The sequence below is a fragment of the Anomaloglossus baeobatrachus genome, chromosome 4 (genome assembly GCF_048569485.1).
Source record: "Anomaloglossus baeobatrachus isolate aAnoBae1 chromosome 4, aAnoBae1.hap1, whole genome shotgun sequence".
Classification (NCBI taxonomy): domain Eukaryota; kingdom Metazoa; phylum Chordata; class Amphibia; order Anura; family Aromobatidae; genus Anomaloglossus; species Anomaloglossus baeobatrachus.
This window is the reverse complement of record NC_134356.1, coordinates 207,319,610-207,337,917: the sequence shown is the minus strand read 5'-3', so window position 1 is coordinate 207,337,917 and position 18,308 is coordinate 207,319,610. Positions and strand designations below refer to the sequence as shown.

At 44.4% G+C, this 18,308-nt stretch overlaps 1 protein-coding gene across 1 annotated transcript in view; it reads right to left on the bottom strand.

Annotated features, from left to right (window-relative positions):
• Positions 1–18,308, bottom strand: part of PPARGC1B (PPARG coactivator 1 beta) — a 151,487-nt gene that overhangs the window by 4,381 nt on the left and 128,798 nt on the right. Inside the window, exons 6-11 of the mRNA XM_075344637.1 lie at positions 15,114–15,150; positions 14,474–14,538; positions 9,134–9,824; positions 8,289–8,364; positions 1,682–1,800; positions 1,411–1,565 (exon numbers count right to left, since the gene is read on the bottom strand). Of these exons, the coding sequence (XP_075200752.1) occupies positions 1,411–1,565; positions 1,682–1,800; positions 8,289–8,364; positions 9,134–9,824; positions 14,474–14,538; positions 15,114–15,150 (1,143 nt within the window). The remainder of the gene's footprint in view (positions 1–1,410; positions 1,566–1,681; positions 1,801–8,288; positions 8,365–9,133; positions 9,825–14,473; positions 14,539–15,113; positions 15,151–18,308) is intronic.

Below are 18,308 nucleotides of genomic sequence, written 5' to 3'. Positions count from 1 at the left end.
GATCAAACAAGAATAGAAAAGTTACAGCAGTTCAGCAAAAATGAGAAAGGATTCATTATCCATTGCATTTCAGCTTTCCTCAAAGATGGCGTTTTACAAGGGAGGAGATTCTGTGCTAAAATATCAAATCCCCAGCACATTTGTTAAAATATAGTGGGCCACCCCTTTAACCTTTACATAAGCTAAAATGGCCTAAGTGTGCCTATAGAAAGTGCAGTAGAATCATTGTCTGCTGTAATATAGGGACTAAAATGCTGTTGTATGCTAGACGTAGCAATGAGTGAAAGGTTAAAGGGGTTGTCCATCTTAGGGGGACATTTTTTTTTATTTAAATACATTAATTTGGGGCCCAAAAATAATTTTTGAAATTGTTTTTTTTATTAAAAATGTTGCAGCCTTTGGGTTTTACTGGGCTTTGTTCCCCTGCACACTCAACTTTGATGTGGTCTGTAGTAGAGATGAGTGAACCCTGAGGTTCGGTGTTCATACCAAACACAGACTTTACAAAAAAAACCAAACCAGAATTAGAGTTCGGGGTTTGGGTGCATTACGTATGCAATCCACTCGTGCAAGCATCACTGTGTTTGGGTACGCTCGGTGCTCAGCCCAATGTGAGTCACTTGCAGTGTTTCAACGGTTCACACTGGGGATAACAACAGTGTGATCCGATATAGTGTTAACCAAACAATAAAATGGAAAAGCCCGCACACCCACCATCGGAAGTGATCTGTTTATGGCTGTCTGCATGGGGGGGGTGGGGAACCTGAACTGCCCAATTAGTGACTTCCATAGGGGTTTAGGTCAAGTCCTGGTCCCAAACCACAGACCAGTTAACTCATTCTGAAACCAGCAATAGAAAATGCAACACAGAGATTATAGAAAGCAAATGATGTATCATTTTTTTCAAGAAATTAAATTACAAAAACTATTTTTTAGTCCTAAATACATTGATTTAAGTAAAGGCGAAAATTGTCCCCAAAGGTGCAAAACCTTTAACGAGGTTGTCCAGGTTTGAGAGCAAAGTCTATATGTGACTGCAGCCTTCTGAATTGTGCCATCTGCATACTGTCACGGTTCCTCTGTATTGCGAGGGAGCAGTGACATGGCAGCATGTACGAGATTTGCATCGTTGTGATCATGTGCTGACCAGTCTTATCCAGCTTCTCTCAATGGAAGTGAATTAAAAGAAGTCAAATGCGTTTAGTCAGCACATGACCGCAAATAGCATACATGCAGTGATAAGACCGCTCGTGCGTACCAGCAATACCAAGGAACTATGACAGTGTGCACATTCAGAAGGCTGCTCTCAAACCTGGACACCACTTTCAAGTTCAGTTTAATTCTGTTAATATGTAAACACATGATATACATTTCTCAGAAATATGTAACTTACATGGCTATTAAATTTACCTAGATCAGTGTATTTGGTCCAAAAAAAATGTTTGAGACCTCCATAGCTCATTTGAAAGGAAGGCTCATTCCTTTTTCTCAGGGAAGGACCCTTCTTTAAAGACAACGCAGCATCCTCATGATACCGAAACGTGATCAAGCCAAATTTATCTCTCCTGGAAGACAAGACGGGGAAGGTAAATACAATGACTATTAAACTGATTGTACATCATTTACAGCACAGCACATAAGTATAGTGGGGTGAAGACTGCTCCTCCACATAGACTCGTACCTGCTTCTACTAAGAATCAGACATTCAGTGATCTCTCCGAAAACTTCAAACCTCCTCTTCAGCTCATTAGCAGTAATGCTGCTGGAGAGGCTCCTGATGCAGATGAGGCGCCCTTCATCCTGTAGACAGAAGACCACACAAGTCACAGATTAATAGCGTGAAGATTCAGTGCACACACAGGTAAAAAGAGGATATAGAAAAAAAAAATTATCTGTCTTGATAAACCTCTTATTGTTTTACTTTTTTGGCAATTGTACACACATTTTGTCATAGCAAGATTTTACGTCTCCTCTAAGGAGCACTCAAGTAAAATCAAGAGATCATATATCCACAGTATCAGTGACAAGTAACTGATTTGTGGGGGCTCAGCCACTGGCATTCACATTGATTGATAAACTTTTATCCCCACAGAGTGGAGCAATGGCTCTACACATGCCCGACCACTGATCCATCCTTTCTCTATGGGCTTGCTGGAAAAAGCCAAGTGTGGTGCACAGCAGCCGCATAGGGATTTGAATGGAATAGCAGTCGAGCTTGCATAGTGCTGCTCCATTCTAATTAGGATGAAAGTTCTGTTCTGCCAAACAGTGCAGATACCAGAGATCAGACCCTCACTATCCAGAGGATAGTTGATAAAAGGATTGTCCGATGAAAACAAGTAAAGTCACTTTTACAGTATGGATTGCAACTTAATTTTGCTCTGTTCAACTTTGGACACAGTATACTTTAAGATCTTACAGGCACCTATAGAAACATCTTAAAAATAATCTGTCACCAGGTTTATATAGACTCTAAGTGCTAGTCTCTTTGTGATAATCTCTGCTAGTCTTCTTTGTGATAATCTTTTGCTATGGGGTAACCCTTTATTCAGGAACTACGATCATTACAAGCCCCCACCATGGACTGACAGGTTTTTGATTAAGCACAGAGTAAGCAGAAGTAAGTCAAAGACTTAAGGCCCCTTTACACACAGACTTTCTAGCGATCCCACCAGCGATCCTGACCTGGCCAGGATCGCTGGAAAGTCTCTAACAGTCGCTGGTGAGCTGTCAAACAGGCAGATCTGGCCAACGACGCAACAGCGATACGGACCTGCAGAACGACCTCGCTGGTCGTTGGGGACGTGTCACACAGCAGCTATTTGACGACTCACACCTATGTTAGGGGCGTGGTGTTTGGCGCTGAAGCCACCTAGGTGTCCTTTTTACACGCCCCCCTCAGCTCAGATTGGTGATTGCTAGTGCGTTCTTATTGGCGACCCCGAGCTTGGAAAGATTGGCAAACGTTGCGCTTGTTTATCCTTTGTTCCTGAGCTTCTGTTGCTTAGCGGATCTTTGTAGAGTTCTCTGTGTGGCGACTCCACACTGGTTTATCTATACAGCATCAATACAGCTTCAATCAAATGATGCTTACTGTATAGGCTTTATAGTATTGCAGACTGGAGAACTCTCTAATGATCCGCAAACCAGCACGCTCAGGAACAAGGTAGCTTTGAAACAAAGGACGAAAGCGCTAAAGTTGCCTTTTTTCCAGTGAAAGCCGCCCAATCAGAACGCAACAGCGACTACCAATCGGAGGTAAGGGGGCGGGAAAGGGAACGCTATACGGGCTGGGTTCTAAGTCGCTAACGATGTTGTTGTAACGGTGTCAAACACACCGATGCATGCTGCGCAGCGGTAAACAAAGGACCAAAAAATGGTACTGAATTATTTGTAGCGATCAGCGACCTCACAGCGGGGGCCAGGTCGCTGATGCGTGTCACACACTGCAATGTCGCTGGGGAGGTCGCTATTACGTCACAAAACCAGTGACGTTACAGCGATATCACTAGCGATGTTGCAGTGTGTAAAGGGGCCTTTAGGGGCAGTGATAGACGGAGCTCATAATTGAGAAAACTAGCAGAGCTGCAGTAAATATAACAGTAAGAAGGCCAGTAAGTGACCCAGCGCTGGCATCTCGGTCTCTGTTCTTATGTCACGCTACTCTTAGATTGGGATGACAGATTCCTTTTAAGAATATAACCAACCATTACAAGTTATAGCAATATAACCTGCATGCAAGACCACACATTCAAGAAAGCCATGTTTCTAAATCACAATGATTACTGTCTATCTAAACATGTAATTATTTCCCGTATTACTACATACAAGCATTAGGTATTTTCTATCAATGCGGAAGACCTTCCTCACGGTGTACAACATATTTTATCATTTTAATATGGTCAGCTGATCTTCACTTTCCAAAATCAAAATGACAAATGGTATTAAAATCTGCTGAATTATGGAACAAGCGTTAAGAATGTGAAGAGGTTGCACTGTTCTCTCTTTATTGAATTTCCAATGCATTTGGCTGGTAGCAGTGTAATTTTGAAGGACATCATGGTCCATGTAAATTACAGCAGTGGAGCTCTGGGCTTTTGGGTAAGAACTTTGTGTCTTATTCTTCCATGGAGGACTAATCTCCGATTGTGCAATTTCACTACTGTCGGGACATTAGATTCACATCAGTAAGGAGCTTTAATATCTGCAGGTGACTTTTAAACACATATTATATTCCAAATTAGTGGAGAGAACTTTAGATACGTAGATTAAGAGGAACTAGTGACACAATTAGGCTAGATAAAAACGGACTATACATTAATGACATGTAATAGTTCTGACCGTGCACTTAGATGCGATTAATAGGAAAAAAACGGACATGCCTTGTGTTAGTTTCTGATGTCTTCTGACATTTGCCTATGGCCAGCACCAATGTCATGAAAAGCTTTCATTTGACTGAGCACATTGGAGAAAAGTATATATAGGAATTAGAGCACATGGCCTTGGAGGAGTATATGAAATGGAAAAACACATGGATGGGAAACAATGCCTGGCAGTCTACTAAGACTGCTGCGCTGTCTGGTAAAGTTGATTTTTCCAAACTGTACCCCACCCGTACTCCATTGATGACTTGTATATGGAGGGTTCAGCTTCTGAAACCATTAGCAATCAGCTATCATTGACAGATGAGCTGCTCATCTTTACACATCTTTATTCTGGCAATTTCATTATTGCATAGCTCTAATCCCAATGAAGTCCACCAGTGTGAAAGCGGTCCACATGCAGAATAATATGCCCAGTCTATCCAGCATCTGACTCTAAAGTTTAGTGGGTTCTAACCACACTTTAATGATAGCATTTCAATGGCTTATTAAATGATTGCAAGGACTGCTCAGCGAGCTTTATGTCAAAGACCTCTGCCATAATAACGGTATAATAAAGTAATCAGTGATTCACTAAATATGCCAGCATTGTGGCATTTAGCAGCAATACTGTAATAAAAGATGTGCTGTAAAAATTATGAGATCAGGCATTCCAATAAAAATGGGATTTTCAATTTTTTATTTACTACATTTGTTTTCTGACTAAGGCTAGATCTGAACTCCCAAAACATTAAATCGGGAGACCAGCACTAGCGTGGTCATCTCTCTTTATTTTCTTATACATCTACCGCATGTCCTGTGGATATGCCATAGAAGTCTGGGATGGGAATAGCCCCTGTACATAACTCCAAAAAGCCAATACAACTTCAAATACTGTTGGCTGTAAGAGTGAGCCATTTGGATTCCCACAAACACTACCTCTCATCGCATAAGATCATTAGTGTTCATTATTGGTAGGGTGAAGCGCTACCAAGCTAGAGAACCAAGGAAACAGGCTTTGACTTCAAGGTGCCCAATACGTCTCAAAATCTGTTGGAGGAGCAACCAGGAGGCTCCTATGTACATCAGATGGGCCTTCAATCCCCAAGTAATTAGACAAATTTAATCTTCCATTTGTGGAGGCCTTAATAATTAATAATTTTATTTATTTATATAGCGCTATTAATTCCACAGCGCTTTACATACATTGGCAACACTGTCCCCATTGGGGTTCACAATCTAGAGTCCCTATCTGTATGTTTTGGAGTGTGGGAGGAAACCGGAGTACCCAGAGGAAACCCACGCAAACACGGGGAGAACATACAAACTCCTTGCAGATGGTGTCCTTGGTGGGATTTGAACCCAGGACCCCAGCGCTGCAAGACTGCAGTGCTAACCACTGAACCACCGTGCCGCCCAAACCAGGCCTTCAAACCACATTATGACACCTGTTTGATCAATCACTCCTGCCTGAGGAAAAAAATGTACCTCCTTCAAGAGTTTTTCTTTTTCCAGTGCAGTGTAGAAAATTTAAGTAGATTTTCCAATTGACACTAGGAGAATTTAGATGCATATGGCTGCGGCCAAAAAGAACAGGTAAAGACCGGCATGTCCATGAGCACGTGCTCAGCTATTCTAGACTGATGAACACTCCGTAATACATAGTGCATCACACATATTATCTATATAGGTCTAATATATATATATATATATATATATATATATATATATATATATATATATATATATATATATATATATATATATATATATATATATAATATATATATATGTCACACGCACACATGCACACAGTATATATACAGAACAAACCAAACGTTTGGACACACCTTCTCATTCAAAGAGTTTTCTTTATTTTCATGACTCTGAAAATTGTAGATTCACATTGAGGGCATCAAAACTATGAATTAAAACATGTGGAATGAAATACTAAAGTGTGAAACAACTGAAATTGTCTTATATTCTAGGTTCTTCAAAGTAGCCACCTTTTGCTTTGATTACTGCTTTGCACATTCTTGGCATTCTCTTGATGATCTTCAAGAGGTAGTCACCGGAAATGGTCTTCCAACAGTCTTGAAGGAGTTCCCAGAGATGCTTAGCACTTGTTGGCCCTTTTGCCTTCACTCTGTGGTCTAGCTCACTCCAAACCATCTCGATTGGCTTCAGGTCTGGTGAATGTGGAGGCCAGGTCATCTGGCGTAGCACCCCATTACTCTCCTTCTTAGTCAAATAGCCCTTACACAGCCTGGAAATGTGTTTGGGGTCATTGTCCTGTTGAAAAATAAATGATGGTCCAACTGAACGCAAACTGGATGGAATAGCACGCCGCTGCAAGATGCTGTGGTAGGCATGCTGGCTCAGTATGCCTTCAATTTTGAATAAATCCCCAACAGTGTCACCAGCAAAGCACCCCCACACCATCACACCTTCTCCTCCATGCTTCATGGTGGGAACCAGTCATGTAGAGTCCATCTGTTCACCTTTTCTGCGTCGCACAAAGACACGGTGGTTGGATCCAAAGATCTCAAATTTGGACTCCTCAGACCAAAGCACAGATTTCCACTGGTCTAATGTCCATTCCTTGTGTTCTTTAACCCAAACAAGTCTCTTCTGCTTGTTGCCTGTCCTTAGCAGTGGTTTCCTAGCAGCTATTTTACCATGAAGGCCTACTGCACAAAGTCTCCTCTTAACAGTTGTTCTAGAGATGTGTCTGCTGCTAGAACGCTATGTGGCATTGACCTGGTCTCTAATCTGAGCTGCTGTTAACCTGCAATTTCTGAGGCTGGTGACTCGGATAAACTTATCCTCTACAGCACAGGTGACTCTTGGTCTTCCTTTCCTGGGGCGGTCCTCATGTGAGCCAGTGTCTTTGTAGCGTTTGATGATTTTTGCCACTGCACTTGGGGACACTTTAAAAGTTTTCCCAATTTTTCGGACTGACTGACATTCATTTCTTAAAGTAATGCCACTCGTTTTTGTTTACTTAGCTGCTTTTTTCTTGCCATAATACAAATTCTAACAGTCTATTCAGTAGGACTATCAGCTGTGTATCCACCAGACTTCTGCAAAACACAACTGATGGTCCCAACCCCTTTTTTAAGGCAAGAAATCCCACTTATTAAACCTGACAGGGCATACCTGTGAAGTGAAAACCATTTCCGGTGACTACCTCTTGAAGCTCATCAAGAGAATGCCAAGAGTGTGCAAAGCAGTAATCAAAGCAAAAGGTGGCTACTTTGAAGAACCTAGAATATAAGACATATTTTCAGTTGTTTCACAATTTTTTTTGTTAAGTATTTCATTCCACATGTGTTAATTCATAGTTTTGATGCCTTCAATGTGAATCTACAATTTTCAGAGTCATGAAAATAAATACTGAGATAATGAGAATAACTGAATGAGAAGGTGTGTTGTCCAAGCAGCTTTTGGTCTGTACTAATTATATATTACTAAATATATATATATATATATATATATATATATATATACACACACACATACATATATACACACACACATACAAAATTACCTGACGTACGGAGAACTTTTATCAGAAGCTGCTGTGTCAGGAAGGTTCACTGACCCTATGCGCATTCCCCTCGCTTACCTAGAAGATTGTATCCCCAAGGCCTCTTTTACAGCCTGACCCTGTATACAACACCTCTGCAATGCATTTGTAGCATATGAGATAGTCAGCAGCTCTAGTCTAACTCAGGGGAATCATACACCTTCCACAGCAGATATGAACAGTCAGGGGCCATGCATTAAATGTAGGTGCACTTCATGGCTTAGCTTTTAAGCTTCTAAAGTGGCCTATTTCAGGATCCTATAGATTGAGTAATGTGTACTTTATCCCTTGCTTTGATGCATTCAGTTAAAGAATGTATAGAATGCTTCACTACTCACAATTGCCTTCTGCCGCCTGCTTTGGATTTGCCTCTGGCTCAAGTTTCCAGGCTGTCTCTGTTCATTGCTTTCACATCTGCTTAAGACAGATACAGAAAACATGTGGATAAAAATCACTAATGATTTTATATATTATATACACACACACACACACACAAATATTCATACATCCATTTTCTAATTTTCTATTGTCAGCACCCACAGAGAAGCCATAAGGAGTATTATGCAAAAGGTAAATGTCATGGATATGAATAATTTAACGGCATATCTTATGCTATTGCTGAAAACCCCAGGGCCATCTCATCTACTGTGACCAGATACTAGGCATCCAGCGCAAGCATCAGCAATATTACAGTATGCCAAAATGAAACGTTATTGCAAGCAAAGTATTGTTAGCAAAAAGATATCTCGACGGTGAGCAGAATTGTAGAAAGCTGACACCACTTGGCGTGCTCCTAATCTGCTGCCTTCACTAAAAACTAACACTAGAAGTCCCAGAAATGTCAAGCTCCCCCCTGAAGTCCTGAAAGAGGGTCAAATGACCCTTAGTCCAAACTGAATAGAACTAACTAGAAACTAAATGGCTAAACTCAATGGAAAACAACAACCTCCTGGGGTGCGACAGTAATGGCCTTAATTATAGAACAAAACACGGTGATTATAGGATGTTAGCTGAAATCCTTCAGGTCATTCGACCAGTCTCTGTGTTCCAAAGGTAGAAATGTTAAATGACCCCTCTCTGGGACTTCTAGTGTTAATACATTCATTTAGGAAAAAGTAGACATGCATAATATCGAGTGTATGAGGTTTCTATACAGTACTGTGTATATACTGGACAGGTGTACCTGTGTGTCCTCTTGCTGTCAGATGAGCTTATAACTCTAGCTGTGCTGGGCTGACGATAGCTCTGTAACTTGGATTGGGGGCTCCTTCTAGAACACGACTTTGTTCTAAGAGGTGACAGGCAGGCCTCATCAGGAGAGCTGCAGTCGCTGTCCTCAAAAACTGAGTCATACTCAGGGTTAATACATGTAACATCATCCTCTTCTTCTTTAAGAGTATTATCTGGAAAGCCAAAATGCTTAGTGAGACTGGCTCGAATCTCATGATCTTTTAAGACTTTGGTGTCTTGTATCAAAGACCCTTCAGTGACTTTCCGCTGTGATACTGGAGGTACAGGCTGCTTCTTTTTCTTTTCACTATCATTTGGTAGATCCAGAGACTTCAACACTTTTCTCTGGAGTACAGTTTCTGATTTCTTAACCTGGCAATAATCATGGTCACCAAAAGAACGGGAAAATGGCCTTTTATTTCCTAGTGAGGGAGAGTTTGCTGAAAGGGACTGCGACCGACTCAAATGTGCATATAGTTCGGTCCTCTCTGGCTGCTTCTTTGAAAGTTTCCTATTAACAGATAGAGGTACTTCTGTTTTGAGAGACAGGAGTGGACCTTTAGTTACAGACTCCGCATTTATCTCTGGTTTGTACAGGTCTTCTTCGGCAGGCTTATATGGTGGAGTAGTGGGTGGGGTGAGTCCTATTGGGAATATAAGAAAAAAAAGATTATTCCTGTTGCAGTACAAACAGTTTTAGAACACAGGCAATACAAATAAAAATTGGTGACCCTCTAAATAAGTCTACCGCCGCCACCCAGTTTCCTTTATTTTTGTATTTTAGCTTCACTTCACACCACTGGAGCCATACTTGTAGTGCGTACATGTTAAACATCGTAAACTTTCTGCCAGCTCTGCCACTAAACTATGTTTCTAAAGTAGCAGCACCAAATCTGTCCCACAGTTCCCTAAATTTCACATTCAGAGGTTGCCTACTCAACCTTCAAAGCACCATCTAGAGACTCCTATATAGTCTCAAGATGGACGTAACTTTGAACACACAATTTCTCCTTCCACTTCACCTAGTATGAGCTATCCTGAGACTTGCCTACCGTCAGTAATGTTACATGGGCTAAAGCAGCCTCAGTATACTGTGGGGGTGTAGGGATTGAGTCATACATGGTAGTCATTTAATCTAATTAAATCTAGAACATCAAGGGCCATCTTCTCTGCTGAAAGTCACAAACTGATAAGATTACTTGTTCTGTGTAGAGCCTGCAATCTGTGTTCTCCATCCTAGTGCACATCTCCAGTTACTTTAAACTTGACAAGGTTGAATGTCCATGACATACCATATTTTTTGGACTATAAGACGCACCATTTTCCCCCCAAATGTTGGGGGAAAGTGGGGGGTGCGTCTTATAGTCTGAATGTAGGGCTGCGGGGAATGAGGGTGCTGCAGTGGAGCGGGTCATCGGCGGCACGAGCAGGCAGTAGCAGCATGCCGTGGCCACGTGGACCCGTTCATTTAATAAGCACGTCCATCATCATGCTGGCGCTGACAGGTGGGCGGGGAATGCGCGCATATTAAACAGCCTGCCCGTATGATCACCCCCCTGGCAACTACAGCCTGGAGTGATCATGTGCGGCTGTATTCACTGCCCCCCGCGCATCATCATCAGCACAGGGTGCAGTGAATCAGTATAACTCACCGGCCACGATCCCTGCAGCACCGCGATATCTTCCCGTCTGTGTCGGTGGCAGCTGTGTGGAGACTAGCTGTGTGGAGACTAGCGGTGCGCACAGCGATGACGTCATAGCTGTGCGCACGTGTCCACACGCAGCCGCCGCTGGCACAGACAGGAGGACATTGCGATGCTGCAGGGATCGTGGCCGGCTCCACACTCCAGCGTTGGTGCTGACACAGACAGAGGAGGAGCGATGCTGCAGGGAGTGAGGTAAGGGGAGTATGAACGTTTTGTTTTTTTTTTTTATGTGCTACAGGATGAGGGCCGTATACCAGGATGGGGGTTATTATGAGCAGGATGGGGGTATATGAGCAGGATGGGGGTATATGAGCAGGATAGGGGTATATGAGCATGATGAGGGAATATGAGCAGGATGAGGGTATATGAGCAGGATGAGGGAATATGAGCAGGATGAGGGAATATGAGCAGTATGAGGGAATATGAGCAGGATGAGGGTATATGAGCAGGATGAGGGTATATGAGCAGGATGAGGGTATATGAGCAGGATGAGGGTATATGAGCAGGATGAGGGTATATGAGCAGGATGGGGGTATATGAGCAGGATGGGGGTATATGAGCAGGATGGGGGTATATGAGCAGGATGGGGGTATATGAGCAGGATGGGGGTATATGAGCAGGATGGGGGTATATGAGCAGGATGGGGGTATATGAGCAGGATGGGGGTATATGAGCAGGATGAGGGAATATGAGCAGGATGGGGGTATATGAGCAGGATGGGGGTATATGAGCAGGATGGGGGTATATGAGCAGGATGGGGGTATATGAGCAGGATGGGGGTATATGAGCAGGATGGGGGTATATGAGCAGGATGGGGGTATATGAGCAGGATGGGGGTATATAGCAGGATGGGGCCAAATGCCAGGATGGCTTATATAGCAGGATGGCTTATCTAGCAGGATGGGGGTCCACACGCAGCCGACGCTGGCACAGACAGGAGGACATTGCGATGCTGCAGGGATCGTGGCCGGCTCCACACTCCAGCGCTGCTGCTGACACAGACTGAGGAGCGATGCTGCACGGAGTGAGGTAAGGCGAGTATGAACGTTTATTTTTTTTTTTATGTGCCACAGGATGCGGGAAGTATACCAGGATGGGGGTGTATAGCAGGATGGGGGTATATGATGAGCAGGATGGGGTTATATGATGAGCAGGATGGGGGTATATGAGCAGGATGGGGGTATATGAGCAGGATAGGGGTATATGAGCAGGATAGGGGTATATGAGCAGGATAGGGGTATATGAGCAGGATAGGGGTATATGAGCAGGATAGGGGTATATGAGCAGGATAGGGGTATATGAGCAGGATAGGGGTATATGAGCAGAATAGGGGCCATATGCCAGGATGGGTTATATAACAAAATGGGGCCATATGCCAGGATGGGGTATATAGCAGGATGCAGCCATATGCCAGTATATAGCAGGATGCGGCCATATGCCAGGATGACTGTATTTAGCAGGATGGGGGCTATACCAGGATGAGGGACATATACTGTATATACAAGGCAGGAAGATCATTACCAGGATGGGGAACTTAGTAGAGAATTTGGGGACATTACCCCCATAAAGTGTGTCAGCAGCAGATCCTCGCCCCATAACAGTGTGTCATGACCACATTTTTTGCTTAAAATTTTATTTTCCTATTTTCCTCCTCTAAAACCAGGGTGCGTCTTATAGTCCAAAAATACGGTAACTTCAGAGATGCTAGCTGAGCCGTTCAAAGCACAGACAGGAAATCTCTACTCTGTGCTTTGAATGGACTGTAACAGGAAGTAAGAAGTGGGAGGTCATATGTCCAAATGTAATAGCTCGAGAAATGAGTAGAATTTTATCAGTCAGCAAATGATAAAGTTTCATCATTACTGAGAAGATTTACAATGTATAAATGTGATCTATGTGCTTGAAACACACTTTTTAGACAAAGCTATTTATTAAATGGTACTCCCTTCACACCTTTTAAAGGTCTTTCCATATCATTTCATGCCCCATTTAGAGACTATTAGGAAAAGTAGATGGTAACCCTTAGCTGAAAGAGTTTGCCACATTGGGCCTCCTAATTTATGTGAACTACGATGGGAGTGTTTGTAATAAAATATCTATTACAAGTTGACTTTTCATTTGAAGAGGTGACCTGTCTCTGCAGATCTGTGCAAGCACTCACAGCTTTCAGTAGTCCAATCTATGGTGATCAGCTGATTATGAGAAAGATGGGCATGTAAACAAGATGATGCTTTAATATCTCCTAGATACATGTGACATCATACAGGTGCAATGTGCTTTCTGGCTAACATCACCAATTTCTGAAACACAAGGACTCGTCAGCGCTTAAATGTTTAGCACTGCTCAGAGATTTTTAGTTCTTGAAAATCCGAATAAACCATTGTGATGATCTAAGAGCATAGATTTATATGATATATCACACCTTAAATTTTATCCCTTTAATCAACCAGACTGATTGACATTTATTGATTTTACTGACTTACCGTATTCCTCCTTTTATAAGACGCACCGGATTATAAAATGTACCCAAATTTAGAGCTAAAAATGGTTAAAAAAAAGGGATCCGTCTTATACTCCGGTGGTGTCTTAAAGGATGGGGGGCAGCAGCGGTGGTGGAGTGGAGTCACAGGAGGCAGGGGCGGTGCTGGAGTAGGGCGATGCTGCAGGCGATGCTGTGGGGGCTGTGCTGGCTGCAAGTGCCATACTGGCTGTGTGGAGCAGGGTGGTGCGGCAGGTGTCACAGATGCTCTGTCGGCAGTACAGGCTTTAAAGAAATGGCGCCCAGAATCGGCGCATGCACAGATTGAGCTCTGGGCTCAATGACAAGCAGAGATCTCATCTGCACACGCGATACTTCCGGGCGCCATTTTCCTTAAGTCTGCTTCTGGAAGATCAAGGGGCAAGAGGCAGCGGAGATGAGATCTTGAGCCGAGAGCTCAATCTGCACATGCGCCGGCTTAGGGCATCATTATGTGAAGCCTGTACTTCCGACAGAGCATCTCAGCCCTGTGCCACACAGCCCCCCACTGCAGCCAGCACAGCCCTCCACCGCAGCCAGCACAGCCCTCCACCGCAGCCAGCACAGCCCTCCACCGCAGCCAGCACAGCCCTCCACCGCAGCCAGCACAGCCCCCCACCGCAGCCAGCACAGCCCCCCACCGCAGCCAGCACAGCCCTCCACCGCAGCCAGCACAGCCCTCCACCGCAGCCAGCACAGCCCTCCACCGCAGCCAGCACAGCCCTCCACCGCAGCCAGCACAGCCCCCCACCGCAGCCAGCACAGCCCCCATTCTCCACCTACCGGTAAGCTACATTCGCATTATAAGACGCACCCCTCATTTCCTTCCAAATTTTTGGGAGGAAAAGTGTGTCTTAAAAGCCGAAAAATACGGTATATAAAACTTAATTCCACAGCACTTTACAGAAATCAGCATTGCTGTTCACAATCTAAATTCCCCATCAATAGATCTTTGGAGTGTAGGATGAAACCACAGTACTTAAAGAAAACCCATACAAAGTGTTGCATTTATATTTTTCTTCAATATATGTATAATGTCTGTGTGTATATAAGAGAACAGGGTACTTACCTGCGGTTCCACACAGCTCAACAGTAAGTCCTTGCTCGAATGTATTCTTTTCAAATGCAGGGTTGCTGCAAAGAGCATAGGGAAAGACATTTTAAGGCTACGTATATTTCCAAGCTAATGTGCTAAGAAAACTGAGGGTAATTCTGGTTTCTATGCCTACATTTTCAATGAATGCATGAACCTTTTTATCTAATACAAAAGTAAATAGGGGTATACTGCTTCAAAATGAGCAAAGAGAAATTTGCAAAGTATGCATGATATGAAAAATAGCCATTTCCAATATCCAATATAATAAATTAAGAGACAAACTAGTCTATAACATCATAGTGAAGGGAAAAGGCCTAGAATGGTACAGTATATGCGAAAAACCACAAGGTGGCCGTAAGGACTGCCGAGCACGTAGCGTTAAACGGAGAACATTAAAAATTATATTTGTACACAGTATCTTAAGTTCAGTCTTGGGCATTTGTGCGCAGACTGAGGAAGGGGATTGTGTTTATTTCTAATGGGCACTTCAGCATTGCCAGCAGCATGTCATTTGAAAAGGACGTATACAATGGGGAAAAAAAAATAACTAAAATAAGCTTATAGCAACACTGAAAACAGCTGCGTATACAACAGTAGTATATGAATTGCTTACGTTTCAGTTGGAGACAATGGCGAGCATCCGGTATTATCTGAAATTATAAATGTAAATTATTTATTGGAAGAGAAAAAAATACATGCAGGAGCAATATTAATTTTCTCCACTGGATGGCGCCAAAGCTTATAGAAAATTAAAGGGTGTTTTAGTGATCGGTCTGACTCGAATGCTGAAATCCCAATTACCTGTTCTATACCAGAAAGGATTATTAATGTGGATGCTAAAAAACACACTGATCCTTTCTTCAAAAGGCAGCTTTTATATAATATTTATACAAGCCCTGCCAGTGGATTCTTTGGCTTCCTGTCTGAGGCACGCTTCTCTTAAAATGCTTAGATTTTATGTCTACTTATCAAATTACATAATTATACCCCGGGTATAAGGATACAGAGATTTGCAAGTATCAGCTAGAATCGAAGGCGTTCATTGCCAAGCTGTGCATATAATTAGCTCCCAATCCTTATACATAATGGTCTCCTGATCTGTCATGAGAATATCACAATAGTGAAGACGGTTGTTGCAGATTTTCAGAAACAAATTTGTACAGTATCAAGTGGTTGGAAGAAATCTATGGAACCTCTTACTTCTTGACTTCTCAGATATCTTTATGGAATATCGTTTTAACTTGTTTTCCTCTTTAAAGAAGGGAATTTTGTTTACTTACCGTAAATTCCTTTTCTTCTAGCTCCTATTGGGAGACCCAGACAATTGGGTGTATAGCTTCTGCCTCCGGAGGCCACACAAAGTATTACACTTTAAAAAGTGTAACCCCTCCCCTCTGCTATACACCCTCCCGTGCATCACGGGCTCCTCAGTTTTGGTGCAAAAGCAGGAAGGAGGAAACTTATAAATTGGTCTAAGGTAAATTCAATCCGAAGGATGTTCGGAGAACTGAAAACCATGAACCAAAAGAACAATTCAACATGAACAACATGTGTACACAAAAGAACAACAGCCCGAAGGGAACAGGGGCGGGTGCTGGGTCTCCCAATAGGAGCTAGAAGAAAAGGAATTTACGGTAAGTAAACAAAATTCCCTTCTTTGTCGCTCCATTGGGAGACCCAGACAATTGGGACGTCCAAAAGCAGTCCCTGGGTAGGTAAAAGAATACCTCGATAAAAAGAGCCGAAAACGACCCCCTCTTACAGGTGGGCAACCGCCGCCTGAAGGATTCGCCTACCTAGACTGGCGTCTGCCGAAGCATAGGTATGCACCTGATAGTGTTTCGTGAAAGTGTGCAGACTAGACCAGGTAGCTGCCTGACACACCTGCTGAGCCGTAGCCCGGTGCCGCAATGCCCAGGACGCACCCACGGCTCTGGTAGAATGGGCTTTCAACCCTGAAGGAAGTGGAAGCCCAGAAGAACGGTAGGATTCAAGAATCGGTTCCTTGATCCATCGAGCCAAGGTTGACTTGGAAGCCTGCGAACCCTTACGCTGGCCAGCGACAAGGACAAAGAGCGCATCTGAACGGCGCAGGGGCGCCGTGCGAGACACGTAGAGCCGGAGTGCTCTCACTAAATCTAACGAGTGCAAATCCTTTTCACATTGGTGAACCGGATGAGGGCAAAATGAAGGTAAGGAGATATCCTGATTGAGATGAAACGGGGATACCACCTTAGGGAGAAATTCCGGGACCGGACGTAGAACCACCTTATCCTGGTGAAAAACCAGGAAGGGGGCTTTGCATGACAGCGCTGCCAGCTCCGACACTCTACGGAGCGATGTAACTGCCACTAGAAATGCCACCTTCTGCGAAAGACGTGATAAGGAGACCTCCCGCAGCGGCTCGAAAGGTGGTTTCTGAAGAGCCGTTAGCACCCTGTTGAGGTCCCAGGGTTCCAGCGGACGCTTGTAAGGTGGGACTATGTGGCAAACTCCCTGCAGGAACGTGCGGACCTGCGGAAGCCTGGCTAGACGCTTTTGAAAAAATACGGAAAGCGCCGATACTTGTCCCTTGAGAGAGCCGAGAGACAAACCCTTGTCCATTCCGGATTGAAGGAATGAAAGAAAAGTGGGTAAGGCAAAGGGCCAGGGAGTAAAACCCTTGTCAGAGCACCAGGATAAGAAGATCCTCCAAGACCTGTGATAGATCTTGGCGGACGTTGGTTTCCTGGCCTGTCTCATAGTGGCAATGACATCTTGAGATAACCCTGAGGACGCTAGGAGCCAGGACTCAATGGCCACACAGTCAGGTTGAGGGCCGCAGAATTCAGATGGAAAAACGGCCCTTGAGACAGCAAGTCTGGGCGGTCTGGGAGCGCCCACGGTTGACCCACCGTGAGATGCCACAGATCCGGGTACCACGACCGCCTCGGCCAATCTGGAGCGACGAGAATGGCGCGACGACAGTCGGACCTGATTTTGCGCAGCACTCTGGGGAGCATCGCCAGAGGAGGAAACAGATAGGGAAGTCGAAACTGCGACCAATCCTGAACTAATGCGTCCGCCGCCAGAGCTCTGTGATCTTGAGACCGGGCCATGAATGCCGGGACTTTGTTGTTGTGCCGTGACGCCATGAGATCGACGTCCGGCGTTCCCCAGCGGCGACAGATCTCTCGAAACACGTCTGGGTGAAGAGACCATTCCCCCGCGTCCATGCCCTGTCGGCTGAGAAAATCTGCTTCCCAGTTTTCTACGCCCGGGATGTGAACTGCGGAGATGGTGGAAGCTGTGGCTTCCACCCACTGCAGAATTCGACGGACTTCCTGGAAGGCTTGACGACTGCGAGTGCCGCCTTGGTGGTTGATGTAAGCGACGGCCGTGGCGTTGTCCGACTGGATTCGGATCTGCCTGCCCTCCAGCCACCGATGAAAGGCCAATAGGGCTAGATACACTGCCCTTATTTCCAGAATATTGATCTGAAGGGATGACTATCGGAGTCCAGGTTCCCTGAGCCCTGTGGTGGAGAAAAACCGCCCCCCACCCTGACAGGCTCGCGTCCGTCGTGACCACAGCCCAGGTGGGGGGTAGGAAGGATTTCCCCTGCGACAGAGAGTTGGGAAGGAGCCACCACTGAAGTGACGTCTTGGTTGCAAGGGAAAGAGAGACGTTCCTGTCGAGTGAAGTCGACCTCCTGTCCCATTTTCGGAGAATGTCCCACTGGAGTGGCCGCAGATGGAATTGCGCGAAGGGCATTGCCTCCATCGCTGCCACCATCTTCCCCAGGAAGTGCATGAGGCGCCTCAAGGGG